Below are 18,448 nucleotides of genomic sequence, written 5' to 3'. Positions count from 1 at the left end.
TCTTTTGGAGATTGAAGATAATGTTCTTTGAAATTATTTCAAAGCATCAAGGCCAGGAGGATATCATTAGATTTGTGTGCCTGGGTGAGTATTTCCATAAAAACTTATTACAGCGGAAGGCTCTTTTTTTCTCCCTTGTGTTTAGTAGGAGATATGATGAAGGAAGCAATATTTTAAAACAGTAGTAATGAATCACTAAAAAATTAAAAAAAAAAAAAAAAAAAAAAAAAAAATCATGTCATATTGTTCTCTGCAGAAACAATTACTCTGTTTATACCTTGCCAGATTTTTTAATTTCCCCCCAATGAATACATTGATATTGTCTGATTTTAACTTTACATTAATTCCATATGTAACGCTAAGGGGACTAATTAATGACTTTCCATTGCTGTGTGGGAAAGAATTCTATTTTAATCTAACTAGTTTGGAAGTAAATTTCTGCTTTCCCCCCAAAAAAATTCACATTGGTGGTAGGGAGAGCATTTCTCACAAAATCTACTAAGTGATAAATTTTAACAAACCCCTCCCTCCTCAGATTTTCTGTTTCAGTCTTCTTACTTCTCCTCCTTCTCTTGCTATATTTTCTTCTTCCTCTCCTTGTCTTTCTCTTTCTGTCTCTATCTCTCTCCCCTCTTTCTCTGTCTTTCTTACATACTAATATACACACTTTTTTTTTTTTTTTTTTTTTTTTTTTTGGTGAATGGCACCATAGTGGAGTTGATAAGTACTTTCAAAAGGTGAAAAACATTTGTGGCCCAGAGGTATAAAATACAGTCTAGGCTTGAGTGGAATTTGGGCAGAAAAAGAAGAGTTTTAGCATCAAAGCATTAGAGAGAGAGAAGAGAGAAGAGAGAAGCTTCCTTAGAAACTCAAGTATAAGAGCTTACTTATAAGCTCATCAATCTTTTAAAATATCGAATGTACCATGCTGCATGTATTTATGTAAATTTTTTGATTTAGAAATACCAGAAAAATCAAACACAGTCAACAATTTAGGATTCAGAAAATAAATCAAGAACACTTTTATTTTATTATAGTGATAGCCAAGGTAGAACAATCATAAAAAACACCAATTACTAAAAGGAATGAAACATAACTTTTCCATGATAACTTGTGGTAATGGAAGACACAAATTAAAATTTCAGAAGTTCATCCTTCCAGAACATACTGTGGGTAATAAACATGTCTCAAAGTGGAGACAGCATGGAGGGGAAGACTTGGATTCCAATCGCAGTCCAGTTGGGTGGCCTTGGAAAAAGTCATTTTTCCCTCAGGTGTGTGACTAAATGGTAGCTAAGATGTCTCTTCCAATTTACAATCCTGAGATTTTCTATTGCCCAATTTTATGTTTATATGGTGAGAAGACCTGTTAACAGAATATATGAAAAAAGGCAAAAACTTCTAAAAAAGCACTTTTCACCCCGTGCAGGTACATACAAATATTTTTCTATGTAAGGAGAATGTGTTTAGAATTTGACTACAAAGAGAAATATTTTTATAAAGCTATCAAGTGGAATTTTTTTTTTAAGTCCAAAAGGTCAAGAGGTCAGTAAGTTCATAGGTTCATAGGTCAAGTTCATAGGGCATTCCTACTTTGCATTGACCAAGCAATGACGGACTTTATCTTCCTGGGAGTTTCATTGTCCTGCCCCACCTTGCAGAATTCCATTAAGCAAGCAAAACCCTGTTAATGATGCCCGCAATGGAAAGTAATGAGAGACTAGATATATGAATATAAAACCTATTACTGAGTTAGCTCCACAGAGCACTATTTGCTTGCCCAGTGTGACGCGTTTGGTAGTAGTTCATCTATTAGTGGTTATTTGTTTGAAAAAGGGTCAGAGTGTTAGAAAAAAAGACGAGAAAGTTCGTTTTGAGGCGGGAAAAAGTTAAGCCAGGCCAGAGTTTTATTTCATATCAGAGAAGTGACTCGTATAAGTGCTGGTGCCAAATTCCTTTAGTTTAAAAAAAAAAATCGATCTGTTCAGCATCTGAGGTAATAAGTTAAGCACCAAAATGGACTCTCTTTGGCAATGTCAAGGCAACCAAGTCCTGCGTCGTTGTTTCTCCCACGGACCTCCGGGGTTAGAGGTTCTTCATGCACACCTGGCAGCGACTGATGTGAGTTCGGATGAGCCCCGCCTTCAGGGTGTCCGCCGAGGGGGAGGCCTGGAAACTCTGCTCCGGGATGGTGGTGAGCCAAAAGCTGTACTTGTTGGCAAAGTAGTGGCAGGTTCCGCGGCCTCCGTTGCATTCGATAAAAGGCGTGGCCCGGAAGTCCTCCAGACAGCTTCCGGGAGATACCAGCGACTGTCCGCCGCCCTCGTCCCCAGCGGCAGTGTGCTGTGAGAAGGGGATACAAAAATAAAAATAAAAGTTAGGTGGGAAAGAAACTCGGAGCCAGTTAGCGTTATTTTAGAACTTAAACTGGCTCCTTAGAACTGACAGATAATTTTCAATATACCCCAGACATCGATAAATACATATTTTTTTGTTCATTACTTAGACTTTAGAAAACAATGGAATGAAAATGTGGATACAGATGAGATTTAAAGTTGGTAAAGTTGTGAGCTGATGCAGCCATTTTGAAAAACAATTAGGAACTGTGTCTAAAAGGCCATAAAACTGTTCATATCCTTTGACCCGGAAGTATTATTATTAGTTTGTATCCCAAAGGAATTAAAAAAAAAAGAAAAAGGGAAAACGACAAACTCACACATATCCATATTTATAGCAGCTTTTTTGGGGAGAAGGGATGGAAATTGAGGGGATGCCTATCGAGGGGATGTCTGAACAATCTATGGGTTCTCAAATTACAGCCCAGGCCAACCATGTTATGGCAAATGGGCTGAGGGGCGGAGACAGAGTGTGAGGTTTTGTTTTTACTGTAGTCCGGCCCTCCAACAGTCTGAGGGACAGTGAACTGGAAGTTTGAGGACCACTGTGATTGTGAGGGAATACTATTGCGCTCTAAGGAGTAAGGAGAGGGAATGGGAGGAAGGGAGGGAAAAATTTGGAACACAAGGCTTTTGTAAGGGTCATTTTGAAAAACTATCCATGCATATGTTTTGAAAATAAAAACTTAATAAAAATAATAAATTTTTTAAAAAAGATAATTACCTCCCCTCAAAGAAATGATGAGCAGGATAATTTCAGAAAAACATGAAAAGATTTACATGAAATGATGCAAAGCGAACTGAACAAAACAAGCAATAGCAATTATGATCAGCTCTGAATGACAACTATTCCCACCACACAATGATCCAAGACAATTCTGAAGGACTTAGGATAAAAAATGTTGTCTGCCCTCAGAAATAGAACCAACAGAGTCTCAGTGCAGATCAAAGCATACTAATTTTAGGGGCAGCTAGGTAGTAGAGTGGATTGAGCACCAGCCTTCTTATCTCAGACACTTAATGCTTCCTATCTATGTGACCCCGGGCAAGTCACTTAACCCCAGCCTCAGAAAAGAAAAAAAAAAAAGAAAAGAAACAAAGCATACTAATTTTCTTGTTATTTTTTGACTTTTCTTTCACAATATGGCTATAGAAATTGTGTTTTGCATGAATGAACATGTATAGTCTATATCAAATTTTTTGCCTTTTGAAGGAGGGGAAAGCTGAGAGTAAGGAAGAGAATTGGAGCTCAGAATTTTAAAAAAACATCAAAAATTGTTTTTTATAAATGTAAACATCTTAATTGGGGAAAAATATATATGTGCACACATACACACACACATACACATATATATATATATATATATATATATATATATATATATATATATATATATATATATATATAACTTTGAAAAAGTGTATTTTGTAAAAATATATCCTTAGAGAGCTGGTCATTTACTAGCACATTTCTGTCTAAAAGTGATAGTGGAAATCATGTTATCCTGGTCACTTAATTTCTGCAAATGCCTTGGATGATCAAATTCTCGAATCTCAAAACTGACCACAAAATCATTAATATCATTAATGTTGGTAAAGCAAGCTGGGAATTATAAAAAAATTTCAGAATATAGGATGTGAAAATTTTGGCCACATGGTTTAGCTATTAACTCCTATACTGTGATATTCTCTGAGACTCATAATAAAACTTAATTTTTCAAAAAAAATTCTAAAAATGTGTTTGTTCCCATAGTCACTTAAACCATTATAAGTGATCTTGATTGCTCCATAAAGAGCTACAAATTTCACTTTGATTTGAAAGCAAGAGTAATAAGAAACTGTGCTAAGTTCTGAAATTTGGGGAAGTATTTCTGATAGAGGTGGCTGTGAATCAGAGGTTCTGTGAAACAGAGGTGAAATATCATCATGTAAATTGTTATCCTGGTTTTGCTCATTTCATTTTATACAGTTTAGACAAGTTTTCCCAGGTTTTTCTGACACTGATTCTTCCATCATTTAGAGGTGTCATGTCAGAAAAAAAAGGAATATTTTGGAGGAAGTTAGAGATGGGTTTTTATGGAATTGTAGTGTACCATTCAGTACCTCTGAAGTCGGCTGCTGCGGACATTTTTTCTATAATGTACTGCTTACAGAAGTCAAAATTCTTGGTTAACTGGTTCAAAGAGTCTGTTGTCTTCTTAAGAAACCTACTATATTCTTTAAAAATTATCATAATCTGAGATGATCCTTAAAAATTTTCTACCCTCCCCTATGTGGTGGCCTGAGCTTAATAATGATAACAACAAAACATCTATTTTCATATTCTCCACAAAGTAATTTTGAGAGGACACAGATCAAGAGAATTTTCATTTTCTGGGTGGTAGAAAGAAATATTATATTTAGTGCCTAGAGAATTTAGTTTCAATTCTAACGTTGATATTTATTTAGTGCTTTTGTGAACTTGGAAAAATCATGTTATTTTTGAACCTCAGCCTCTTCCTTTATAAAATGTTGGGGTAGGACTAGATACAGCTTGCAAATGTAAACTCTCAGAATGGTTCCTAACCAGACCCACCTTGTTCTGGTTTCTTCATTAGTATTTTACCCCATTCTTGATTCTTTCTGCATACTCCTTGAAATACTGGGTACATAGACTATGTTAACACCAACTGGGTACAGAAAGTAGGAAATTCTATAGAAGACACTTGTTGCTAACTGGTGTAATGCTTAGAATGATGAACCTGAGTTCAGATGCTGCCTCCAAATAGGGATTACAGACAAATTAAGGACAACTCTGTGCCTCAGTTTCTTCAAAGTGAAATGGGGATAATTATAGATCCTACCTAATGGAGGGGGAAGGTCTTGAACTTGGAATTCAAAGTAAAAAAAAAAAAGAGAATGCTAATAAATAAATAAATAAAATAGTACCTGACTTACAGGTTTGTTATGAGGATAAAAAGAAGTAATAATCCTTAGATATATAAATGCTAGCTATTGTCATTTTTGTTACTATCTGATACAGCCGATTTTTGATAAAATGAAAAGTAACTAATTCCCCCTTTTCCTATCTATAAAAATGTTTTAAAAGATTATGGACTGGATTAAAAATGTTATTTCTATTCATTTAATGTTAACATAAAGGTATGGATTTAAATAAAGGTCAGACTAAAATATATTATTCTAGGATTGGCTGAAATCTGTAGTTTCAGGGAAGATACTGGACAAAGTTTATTCAACCAAAGAACGTTATAAGAAGTAAATAAGGAAGTTGTAATTTGCTAAAGGCATGACTGAAGATCAGTTTATCAGTTTTGAATATTCACATGTACCAAATACTGTAGCAATTAAATTTACAAAGGGAAAATAGTACTGCAAGGACAAATAGAGATAATAATAGTAAGATATTTCAACACTATACTAAGAATGTAACAAAAAATAAGAAAAAATTTGTAAGTTTTAATATTATTAAACAAAATGGGTTTATTGCAGAAAAAAATTAATGTGAAAGCAGAAATGTGTATTTCACCAAATACATATACAACTTTTAGAAAAATTGGTTATAATGTATGCATTTGTTCAAGTATTTAAATTTTATCTCCTTGAGTACCTAACAGTGCTCTGCAGAGTGGGTACTTTATTTAATTGCTGAATTAGCTGTTAAACATTCTCAGTGATAAAGAAGATTCTGGTTATTTTCTCTGGCTGTTTTCCATGAAGGTAATGCCATCCCTCCTCATTTCCACCTCCTGTCATTCTTGGCTTCTTTCAAGTTCTAACCAAAATCTCCCTTTTACAGATAGACCTTTCCCAATTTCTCTTAATGCTAATGTTTTTCCGGTCTAAATTATTACAATTTGTGTTGTATATAGATTGTACATAATAATTTTCCTGTTGTCCCCCTTCATTAGATTGTGAGCTCCCTAGGGGGAGGAACCTATATTTTATCTTTTTTTTGTATCCTCCAGCACTTAGCATGTTGCCTGGCACAAAGTGATGAGGGTTGAGGTCCCTTTAAGATTCATTTCTAATTGCCCACCCATGGCTGACCTTGATTCACAAATCCTGGTCAAAGGCACCCTTTGAATATCTGGGCCCAGCCCCACCATCAGCTCAGCTTCCCCCATCCCTCACCTGATCTGAGCTAACTGAAAAGCCCACCGCCCATCATCTTCTAGGTATAAAAGAAATGAGCTGGAGCTCTCTCTTTGCAGGAGCCCTTCCCCCCAAACATGGTATCCTTCTGGCCATGTAAGGGTTCCTGCCCGCCCAGCGGCCACCTCTGGCCCTGGCGTCTTTCTAACTGAACTTTACTTCCAAATTCCTACAATAAACCTTTTATTTATCAATCTAGGTTTTCGGGCCTGTAAATTCATTTACAGGGGACACTGCACCTCATGGGATTATCTTACTATCTTTGTGCTGAGAAATGGGGTTCCCCCTTTCCTTTCCCTCATTAAAAGTAGATGCTAACAAATGCTCCTTGACTATCTAGAAAAATCCTAGCTAAATTTGAAAAGGCAGACATTTGTGGTCAAAAACATGATGCTAGATATAAATAATGTGAAAAAAATTCAGTGTTACTTTCAAAGCTATCCTTTCAGCAAGCATTTATTAAACTCCTAGTATGCCAGTCACTGTACTAAATGGTGGAGATAAAAAAAAAAGGCCTGTCTTCATAATTAATTGTTTCTTGATGTAAATTTCATTTCATTTACATGACAAGACACATTTTATAGCCACCAACTTTGAAGGCTGTAGATACTAGGTTCTAGTAACCTGGAAGCAAAGTAAAATGCTCTTTTGTTTGCTGAACAGCATGAAATTGGGAAGGTCCTCACTGCAGGATTGTTAGCTTTCCTAGAAAAGCTGAATGGGCCTGATGCCAGTCATTAAAGTGAGAGCTCTTAACCCTTCTTGTGTCATGGACCCCTTCTCAATGTAATGTTTTAAAGTGCACACAATATATATAGAATTACAAAATTTATCAATTATTTTGAAATGAAGATGACTTTTTTTCTCATCTAAATTTATGGACCTCCTGAAATTTATTCATGATTCTCTTGGGAGTTCATAGATCCTAGGGTACTAAGCCCTAGAATAAGGTAAAGTAGAACACTTGTATCTTAGTTACTGCATGATGGAAAATGTATATAAGTGGAGTTTCTTCACATCCCCTCTGGGAGATGGATGAGCTAACACTTCAGAGAGTGGTGGTCCTCCTTAAATTCCTGTTACCGGCTTCCCCTGGAGGTGCAGACCCCATTAAGGCACCTAAGTGGTACCTGAGTAATGGATTGAGATATAGCTAAAAGTCATCAAGGATTTTGTTCCTTGTGTGTGATGAAGAGGATTTGGAATCAGACTGGATTCAAATTATGCTTCTACTCCCACAAGACAGTTAAATGAGCAAGTCTCTGAACTTGAATTCCATTCCGCTGTTTAGCTGGTAACTAACTGTCTAGCTAAGCAGTGTTTTCAGGGCCATTAGCCTCTGCTGTATCTTCCCTTGGTGGCTTCATCTCTGTTTTGTTATCAGTCTATTATGCCAACAGTCATTAGTATGCAACAATAAATGTATTTTGGTCAAGGACAGAAAAGATCACGGGGGTAGTTACTGTACAGACAAAACCACTAAGAGTTTTAGTTTTTAAGACCCTATCACAAAGAGACACACACACACACACACACACACACACACACACACACACACACACACATGAAGACAGCAAATAGAAAGCTCAATTTATCTACCTGGAAAGTTGACAGAATTTATCTGGAGTTCTGGGAAGTTTAGGAATTCCAGACCTTGTATACCATGTAGCGGTCCCTCCCTCAGCATGTTATCAGAGGACTTTGCTATCTCTGTCATATCTTATCACTCATGCAGTTTGTAGAAAAGAACACTCAGACCAGCTTGTGTTATTGGGATGTGTAAGCAGAAGATTAAATGTGCAAATCCTATTAATCTGTTCTAATGACATTAATTTGAAATGTAATTGCTAATGAGAAAAGGGGCTGCTCTGACCTTTCTTAGAATAATATGTAATTAGTTTTTCAGAAGGGAAAAGGATTAAAAGTTTAAAATGGGAATTAAAAAAAAAAAAAAACTTAACAAAACTTGTTCTTTACCTATTTCAGAGAGGGACTTTGGAGACTGTCCAAATGAAAGACAAATTGTTTTTGGAATTTCTTGAAGTTGAAATCAAATGATAAGCAACTTCAGAGGCAGAAATTGTGCCTTCTGTTATACAGAGTTTTGCATAGTAATTACCCTGAACTGGAACATATCTATGACATAAGAATATTAAGACTTGGACACTCATTTTATTTTCTCCCGGAACATATCTGCATTTGGTTGAGAGTCATTTCAAATTTTACGCTTTGTTAATATAACAGATTTGGAGTTCTCAAGCAATACTGTTATCAGCACTAAGAAATAAAAATGATATTTCTTTTTTTTAATTTGTTTCTCCCCTTAATAATATAATTTTAGGAACAAAAAAAATTCCATTAGCCTATCCTTTCCCTTTAAGTAGGATCAAAATGGAACCAGCCAAAGCTGAGGGTTGCCTTTTTGTATCTTTCAGTTAAATGTTGGTAAGGACCAAAGGTATGATCTCCACCTTGAGTAACCACTTCCAATACTGGCTTTTGCAGGGCAAATAGTGCTAGATTTGGAGTAAAAAAAGGTTGCTTCAAGCCTTCTCTCTCCTTTCCTGTGACAATTAAGTGGGCAAGCCATTAAACTTGTCTGGATCTCAGTTTCTACATTTGTTTAAGATAAGGGATTTGGATTATGCAACTTTTAAGGTCCTGCCAGTTTGAAGTCTTTGATCTTATATTTTATTCCTCACTAAAGCCTAGTAGAGCATATGGATATTTGTTCTTATATCTATTTTCTGATAATTCCTGGTCAATTCATTCTCCTAGTTCCAAATTTGCTAAAACAGGCTAACAGAATCACAGAATATTAGAGCAAGAAAAAACTTTTTGGATTATCTAGTCTAACATTTAGAGATGAGAAAACTGAGAAAGGTTTTTGCCAAAGATCACATTAAGTAGGGGAACTCAAAGTCAGATCTGACTCTAAATCCAATATTTCTGCATGCATGCATTTGCATAATAATTCACCAAACATTCAGGCAGCTCTTTTGGGGCTTACCTAAGTCTGTACTTAAATAGTTGCCTGGTTGGCTAGTTCCTGGTTGTTTCTCTCCTATACAAGAAAAAAAACCTGGAAAAGTACCACATACCATGAGAAAGGAGTAGCCAATCCACAGGCTGCGCCACCCTGCAGGACAGTGGGGGATGGAGACATCTTGGCTATGGACAGCAATGGCCACGGCGGGGGCTTCGCATACAGAGCAACGGCTGATATAAGGTTTAATTTCATCTTCTGCCACCGGCATCATGGGCAGTGGTGCAGTTGTTGAGAGCCAGTAGGATTTGTCATTGCGGCTGGCATAATGGCAGATGTCTCCAGGGTTGCAGTACAGGAAAGGCATGGTGCTGAAACGGGCCAAGCACGAGCCAGCCAGTCCTGCCAAAACAAAGCCAGGCTGAGAGTTCAAACAACCTGCTCTGGGTTGGAAGAAATTCTTTCCAGGCATGAAAATACATGGAAGCTGGGGCTTATTTCTCCCCCTTGCTCCAAATTTCAAACATGACTTAGAGGGACATTGTAGTTCTCTCCAAAAAGTATTCACTCTCCTGTCTGCCAATATTTTTTAAATGATAAATTTGTGTATGTTCCACCCCCATTCTTGCTAAAATCTATTCTTTCTTCCCACATCATTCCAATCTCTGGCTTCCTATATCAGTGGGTCTATAAAAAGAGTTCTTTGGCAAGGATATGTGAAAGCTCTAAACAGGAGAGCAGAGAGATAATTTTATAAAATGATCCATAATATACTTATTGCAACATTCACTGGATCTGTAGCTTACTTTATAAATGGTCTCAGGGGAGGAGACCTTTTTTATATGGTTGTTTATCCCTGACCTATAGCTTAGAAAGAATGGACATTATCTGATAAAGAATAAGGGTGGAGTAAGAAGGAAGATAATTGAGGTCCTTTAGTGAATCAATAAGCATACCCACTATGTATTAGGTACTGTGCTGTGTTAAGGTACTCCTTTGAAAGAAACTATTACTGGAATATTATTGCTCTGTAAGAAATGACCAGCAGGAGGAATACAGAGAGGCTTGGAGAGACTTAAATCAACTGTTGCTGAGTGAAATGAGCAGAACCAGAAGATCACTATACACTTCAACAACAATACTGTATGAGGATGTATTCTGATGGAAGTGGAAATCTTCAACATAAAGAAGATCCAACTCACTTCCAGTTGATCAATGATGGACAGAAATAACTACACCCAGTGAAGGAACACTGGGAAGTGAATGTAAATTGTTAGCACTACTGTCTATCTGCCCAAGTTACTTACACCTTCGGAAGCTAATAATTAATGTGCAACAAGAAAATGGTATTTACACACATGTATTGTATCTAGGTTATATTGTAACACATGTGAAATGTATGGGATTGCCTGCCATCGGGGGGAGGGAGTGGAGGGAGGGAGGGGATAATTTGGAAAAATGAATAAAAAAAAAATTTAAAAAATAAAATTAAAAAAAAAAAAGAAAGAAACTATTACTGGCACAATGTATGAGACTCAAGCTGAGCACATTATACCATTAGGATGGTTAACAGCAATCATTGCAATGAAAAATTATTGATCAGTTATTTATTGTTTTATTTTTAACTTTATATTATCTTGACCTACAAATGTTTGTAATTACTCATGACTCAATAAAAGATAAATGACAAGTGATGAAAAGACCAGTTCTCTGACTTGTAGCCCTTCCAGTGCCAAATAACTGAGGATCTTTAGAGTATACATTATGGAAATTATGGAGACTGGATAGGTGCAGACTCTACTTACCAAGGTCTTGGTTGTGTGCTTTTTCCTGGCCTTCAAAGTATAGTAGACTATATCCACTCCAGAGTTTATTCATACCAACTGGACACATTGGCTCTTGATCAGTCTGACTGTGTTTCACTAGGAGATAACCAATGCTAACACTACGGCCTGGCATTCCAGGTAGCCCGGGACTTCCTGGTCGGCCTGGTTCACCTGGAAACCAAGAAAAAAAATCAATTCATTTGTGTGACTCTTTGAAAGCAAAGCTGATCAAGTTTTGACAAGGGAGCAACAATTATGTCATCTAATGGAATTCCTGGAGCATATTACATTCTTTTCTTATGATCTGGATTCATCGCTTACCTTCTTGGCCTACTGGTCCTTGATGACCCATGGGACCTTCATCACCTCTGAATCCTGGAAGGGCTGACATACCACCTCTTCCTTGGGGACCTGGTTTTCCAGGCAGTCCTCGCAAGCCTGGAGAGTCACCAAGTTTAGTATCAGTAAGAATCAATGGAAAACAAATAACTATGCTAGGTATGTAATAAGTATGTGAAATCTTCATAAAAATGAATTTCTAAAAGATAAATATTTCATCCCTGATTTTCCTGATTCTTCCATAATTAAATTCCAGTTCAGGTTCCTACCTGGATCACCTGGAGGACCCTGGGGACCCATCTCTCCTTGCATTCCAGGGGGGCCTCTCTTTCCATGGGGACCTGCCACCCCAGGTTCTGTAGCAATCCTCAGGGGGACTCCTGGAATCCCAGGAGATCCCATAGCACCAGGAATGCCTGGGAAGGAGGAAAAAGGAAGCAACATATATAAGAAAAATTAGCTATTGATCCACACCCTAGCCTATGACCATTGGAAGCTGCTAAAAGCAGATCTCAAAGCTGTATCTGGAAAAACATGACCTTTTGAGAGTCAGACAGAAAAGAACTTTCTTTATCTGAGCAAGAACTTGGCAAACAGAAAATGTGAACCTTTATCAAATACCATCAGGACTTTCCTTCACAGAGTGAGAAAACAGTATTACTTCACATCAAAGTACCAAATGTATTATGTTTAAAAATGCACAGTTAAAAGGAAATGGCTTCTTAAGCAATGGCTGAGCAAGTCTCACTTGTGTTGTTAATCAGATTCCCAGAGGTAATAATAGCATGCTTTTATCTACAACAATTAATTTCAACACTTTCACCTCTGTTTCCTTTTATTTTAAATCAAATCTTCATTAAGTATCTATGAACTACATATGACTCTAGAGGGAGTACAAATGTGATCTCCTCTACAGTATTAATATTTGGCCATTTCAAAATTAGGTATTATTCATTTCCTTTTATAGCTAACCCCATTGGTGGACAGAGTAGCAAGGCCAACAGCAGATTCTTGGTTTCCAAACTTCCATTATTAGAAGGCCTCCCTCTGTACCACTCACCATCTAATTCACATTGTATTTGTTCTCTAAATATTTTGCATATGTTTATAAGAGTATTTGTTGTCTTTCCTCAAAAGAATATTACTTCTTTGAACTAAGGGACTTTTTTTTTTTTGTGTCTTTGTATCCCCATTATCTAGCATATTGCCTAGCACACTATAAGCATTCAATAAATCTTGTTGAATTGAAATGAGAAATAATTTTCTCTTATGGTTCTGAGAGTAAACTCACATAGAGAATTAGGCCTCAGCTGCCACTTTCAGTGATCCTAGAAAGGTTATTGGTTGTAGCCCTGAAGACACATACTTACCAGGGAATCCTCTGTCTCCTTTAGGTCCCTTGGGGCCTCTGTCACCAATATTTCCTGGTATCCCATGGTATCCCATGAGTCCTTGTTGTCCTTTGGGTCCTTCAATAAAAATGTGACATTTATGTTATGTATGTTTGATCTCTCAGTACATCACTCTCAACTCCCATAACTTATGTTTGCCCATACCAGGGACCTATGGTATGGCTATGTTTTTGATCTCACTATCAACCATACCAATTATCTCTCCATGATCCAGAATTCTGAGACTCTTCAGAGGAACAGAGCCAACATGGTGGAGAAAAACTAGGAAGTTGCCTGCACTCTCCCCAGTTTTCCTCAGAAACAACATTAAAATGAGTCTCTAAATGGATTCTGGAGCGACAGAACTCACAAAAAAGATGGAGTGAAACATTTTCCAGCTTAAGACAACTTAGAATCCTTCAGGAATTGTCTGTGCCATTTGAGTAAAAGGGGAGCAGTGGTATCTGGGCAAGCCAGGAGGAGGTTTTTAACCCCAGCATCTCAGTTCTGCTCTTCAGGGCAGTGGTACAGCAGGTGAGCTGTGAGGACTCCAGCCCCAGAGACTAAGCATGGCCAACCCAGCTTAAGAGGAAGTAGTCAGTACTTGAGGTCCAGTGCATAAAGCCAATCTTTGAAAAAGATCTCCTTTATTTCTTGTCATCCTTTAATTTCCATTCACTTTTCAAACATAGGTAATTTTGTTTTCAAAATCACCATCTGACTGAAACTGCTTTTGTCAAAGTTCACAACGGTTTCTTATTCATTCTAAATTCAATTTAGCAACAGAATTAGCTTTTTGTCAGTGTTCATCTTTCTTGAGCTTTTTTCAGCTTTTAATAACATTGATTACTCTTCCCTGATTGCCCTTGTTTCCTTTGCTTTCATGATTTTTCTCTTCTCTGCTTCTCTTTATCTATCTGGTTACTTCTTCTTAGTCTCCTTTGCCCCAATCACAAGTGTCTCCCAATACTGCTATGCTACCTGTTTCCTTTTTCCCTCTCTCAATGGGATCATTAGCTCTTTTGCATTTAAGTCACATCTGTGAAGATAATTCTCAAATTTATGTGGTTAGACCTAATCACTCTCATCAGTTCTGCATCATTATTAACTTGATAGAAAATTTCACATGGATTTCTGATAGGCACCTCAAATTTCTGTCCAAAATGGATTTCATCATCTTCTTCTTTAAACCTGCCATTTCAAGAAATATTTCTTATTTCTTGTTGAGAGTACCAATATTCTTTCAGTGTCCCTTTTTGGCAATCTCAGGGAAATCCTTGACTTTTCTCTTCCTTACCTCCTATATCCAATCAGTTACCAAACCTTGTCAATTTTATTTCCACAACACTTCATACATCTTTTCCCTTCTCTCCAGCCATATTGTCATCACCCTCCAACAGGACCTCATTATCTTTCCAGTGGACTATTGTCATAGCCTTCAGGCTGATCTCTTTACTTCTAGTATCTCTCTCTTCTTCAATCCATTCTTGATACTATTGCCAAAATAACTGTCATAAAGTTATAGGGCTGACTGTTACTGCTTAACTAAAGAATTTTGTGGTTTTCTATTGACTTTAAGATAAAATACAAGCCTCTCAACTTGTCATTTAGAGTTCTGCACCATCTGGCTTCCTCCTACCTTTTGAGACTAATTTTATATTACTCCTCTATATGTACCTTCCACTCCAGTCAAACAGTGTCTTGAATCAACCATTCCTTCTTTGTAGACAATCTCTTCTTTCATATTTGGATTGCCTTCTCATTTCCCTTCTTAGAGCTCTCATCTTCCTTCAAGGCTTACTTCAGGTATCCACTCTGATGGGGACCCTTTCCTAATTCCCTTAGTTGTCAGGGTTTTGTCCCTTTCTATTTACCTGGCCTTTACTTATCTGTGCACATAAATTAGTATACATGAAATGCTCTCCAGAGAGAATGTAAGCTCTTTGAGAGCAAGAACTGTTTCCTTTTTGTCACTGGAGAGTGTTCAGAGAGGCAGGGTGGCAGGATAGCTAGTCCTACAGTGCAGAGAGTGCTGAGTCTAGAGTCAGAAAGACTCATCTTCCTGAGTTCAAATCTAGCCTCAGACACTTACACACTTACACTGTGAGCTTGGCCAAGTTATTTAACCCTCTTTGCCTCAGTTTCTTCATTTGTAAATGAGCTAAAAAAGAAAATGGCAAACCACTCTATTATCTTTGTCAAGAAAACCCTAAATGGGGTCACAAAGAATTGAACGTGACTAAAATGATTGAACAACAATAACAATACTTCTACCTAGGGCTTCATTAAAAAAAAAAGTGTACACGTTACAGAGAAGATGCTCACTTATATTGGGAGAGGAAGTTCTTTAACAGTGGTTCATAGTGCCAATAAAATTGTAAAAGTCTGGTTCCTATCTGCTACCCTCAATACACAGAATACTGCCTTGACCTTAATCAAAGTATAATAATTATTTGCTAAGTTGAATTAATGTCTTTATACTCATAATGTTAAATAATAATTACTCCAGTTTAAATTGCCCTCATTATCTGCTCTTCCCTCCTTTCCCATTTGTGACCAAATCTTATATGTCACCTAGATAAAACATTTATTAATTTTGTAGAAAATTACCTTTTTCTCCTGGGAGTCCATATACTCCAGGTCTGCCCTGGGGTCCAGGATCTCCTGGCCATCCTTTGGGTCCCCTTTCTCCTGTAAATCCTGGACTTCCTACTTCTCCTTTGATTCCAGGGAAAGATGCTGGTCCAGGTGCTCCCGGGGGACCTCGGTAACCTGTAGACATCAGCATTTAGACATGAGGAAATATACAAATGATATTCTCTGTTGATTTGGGAGACCCAAAAGTTACTTACGGTCATAAGAGGCCAAAAGACAACTTTGTCAATGATAAATCTTTGATAAGTTGACTACTTTTTGTTACCTAACACATTCCACATCTTGCTGGATAACTGATGTGTGCTCAGAAAATACAGATTAATTTTTAACATGTGTCTAAATAAATCATAATTAGGAAGGCAGATTCATTGTCTACAGTCAGTTTCAAAATTCATGATTTTGGAAACTATCTGCTCCTGGTGTAAATAATCAAAAGTTGACTATAACAAAGCAGATCAGGGTATATTGCCAACACAATAGCTGGCAGGTTAATACACTCTGAAAACATTTTTAAGGAGTGACTTTTGTACTCTAAATGTATTTTTGGTTGGTGCAAGGTCCTTCTTCATGTCCTCAAAGATAAGTGTGGTAGGAAGGAAGGAAATGTCAAGTGTTTTTGCTTTTTGAGCCACACTTTCTTGACAATGGTTAGAAGACAATGTGAAAATGAAAGACACATGAAAGTTTTATATATTTATCAGGTTTATTAACAATTGCTTAAGGATCTTAAAGCACAAAAACATAATACATCGCTTACCTTGTGGTCCAAATAAACCTGGGGATCCTTTGTCACCTGGTAACCCAGAGATATTGGAAGGTGCAGTGAATCCTGGAAGTCCTTGAGGTCCTGGGCTACCAGATGGGCCTTGTTCCCCTGAAGAGGAAAAAAATAGAATGTTTTTCTAACATAATAGGGGGAAAAATGAGATTATCTGTATTAAGTTCTATGAGTTCTATCTACATATTATTTCTCTATATCTTCCTTCTCTCCATTAACACTCTCATTACCTAATCTAGGCATTTATTACTTCTCACTGAGACCCATTATATAATCTTACTATTTATTGGCCCTGACAATGCCATTCTTCTCTTCAAAAACCTTCAGTGGCTCGCTATCACTTATAGGATAAAGTACAAATTCCTCATTGAAGGCCATTTCCTAATGTGGCTCTAGTTTATCCTTTCTATTTTGGGCAAGTAGGTGCCACAATGGGTAGAGCCCTGGGATTGGAATCAGGAAGACTCATCTTCATGAGTTCAAATCTAGACCCCAGACATACTAGCTGTGTAATCCTGCATCACCTAATCCTGTTTGCCTCTGTTTCCTCCTCTGTAAAATGAGATGGGTAAGGAAATGGCAAATTATTCCAATATCTTTGCCAAAAAAGCCCCAAATGGAATTATGAACAGACACCACTGAAAAATGAATGCATGATAATTTTCCTATTGTGAAGGGATGAGAAGAGAAAACACTGGCACAGCACATTAGAATCTATAATTGAAACTGTGAATTCTGAATCCTTGAAAAGCAGTTTGCTATATTTTTCCCTTTTGTCTTTATAACATCAAAAGAATTAAGAGACAGAATTCTTCTCTATCTAGCAAAATTAAAAGATATTCAGAATTAGAAGACTTTTGAAATAAAGTACCAGGGAAATGTTTCTGTTCATCCATGTTTAAAGTAGGAAAAAATAAATACATAATAGGAGAAACATTACAAATATCTATACTTCTTCAATAGTATTAGTTACAAACAGTAAGTGGTTAGATTTATTGAACCCAAATATGCTAAATAGCCATCGGGGTAACTGGATGAAAAATGACATCCATTGAACTTTATATAAGTTCTTGGGACAAAGTCAATTAAAATTATGCGGTAGACATTGTGATAAGCAATTGGAATACAAATACAAAAAAAAAAAAAAGAACAGTCTGCCCTCAGAGAGCTTATAAAGAAACTAAACCAGATTTTAAACTTCAGAAAATAATGGAAAACTTTTAAACAAGAGGATCTTATGACATCTCTAGACTGGTTGGTACTTAATAAATGCTAGTTGGTTGTCTTCCTGGCTGACTTTTTTTTTTTTTTTTTAAACAGAATTAACTAACTATAGTTATTAAGGCTCTCTTAATAAGCGTATTTAGCAATCATGAGTCATTTGGTTGGAATTAACAGGAAAACTAGGCCATTTTCTCAAGAATCCTCCCACTGATCTTCATAACTATGGAAATAAGATAAGCTGGACAATGGATAGATTACATTAAAAATCCTATGCAATAATTATCAAAAGGAGCCTAGGCATTAATGAAATATCTGACATATTTGTAGTAAGAAGAAACTGAATGTTAAATAGGAATGTAGCATGATAACATGAAATCAGAGAATCTGGGCTGAAATCTGAGCCAACATCTAAGAATGTGTGATGTTGGGCAAGTTACTAAATGTTCTTAGGCTTCAGTTTCCTCATCTGTAAAATGGGGATTTGGAGTTGGACTAAGGGGCCTTAGAAATCCCTTTTATCTCTAAATTGGCAATGCTGTGAATTTAATCTAACAAACAAGCCCTTAGTCAAAGATCAAAAACATTGTATGACATTGAAGTTAGTGATAAAATGCCAGAAATGAAGTATGCAGTGTAAAAGTATGCCGTTAGTGGAAATCTGATTCACAATACTTTAATAATCTTTTGTTATTGTTTAGTTG

The 18,448-nt window shown here is 36.7% G+C and overlaps 1 protein-coding gene across 2 annotated transcripts in view; it reads right to left on the bottom strand.

Moving 5' to 3' along the window:
- Nucleotides 1-991: 991 nt before the first annotated feature.
- Nucleotides 992-18,448, bottom strand: part of COL4A2 (collagen type IV alpha 2 chain) — a 276,248-nt gene continuing 258,791 nt past the window's right edge. For both annotated transcript variants that reach the window (XM_074299526.1, XM_074299527.1), the window contains exons 41-48: nt 16,503-16,619; nt 15,701-15,862; nt 13,070-13,168; nt 11,969-12,115; nt 11,682-11,798; nt 11,340-11,531; nt 9,650-9,936; nt 992-2,343 (exon numbers count right to left, since the gene is read on the bottom strand). In XM_074299526.1, coding sequence (XP_074155627.1) covers nt 2,086-2,343; nt 9,650-9,936; nt 11,340-11,531; nt 11,682-11,798; nt 11,969-12,115; nt 13,070-13,168; nt 15,701-15,862; nt 16,503-16,619 — 1,379 coding nt within the window. In that variant the 3' untranslated portion in view covers nt 992-2,085. The remainder of the gene's footprint in view (nt 2,344-9,649; nt 9,937-11,339; nt 11,532-11,681; nt 11,799-11,968; nt 12,116-13,069; nt 13,169-15,700; nt 15,863-16,502; nt 16,620-18,448) is intronic.

This window comes from Sminthopsis crassicaudata, chromosome 3 (assembly GCF_048593235.1).
Source record: "Sminthopsis crassicaudata isolate SCR6 chromosome 3, ASM4859323v1, whole genome shotgun sequence".
In the NCBI taxonomy this organism is placed as follows: domain Eukaryota; kingdom Metazoa; phylum Chordata; class Mammalia; order Dasyuromorphia; family Dasyuridae; genus Sminthopsis; species Sminthopsis crassicaudata.
The sequence above is the reverse complement of the archived record's forward strand: the minus strand, read 5'-3'. Positions and strand labels throughout refer to the sequence as shown.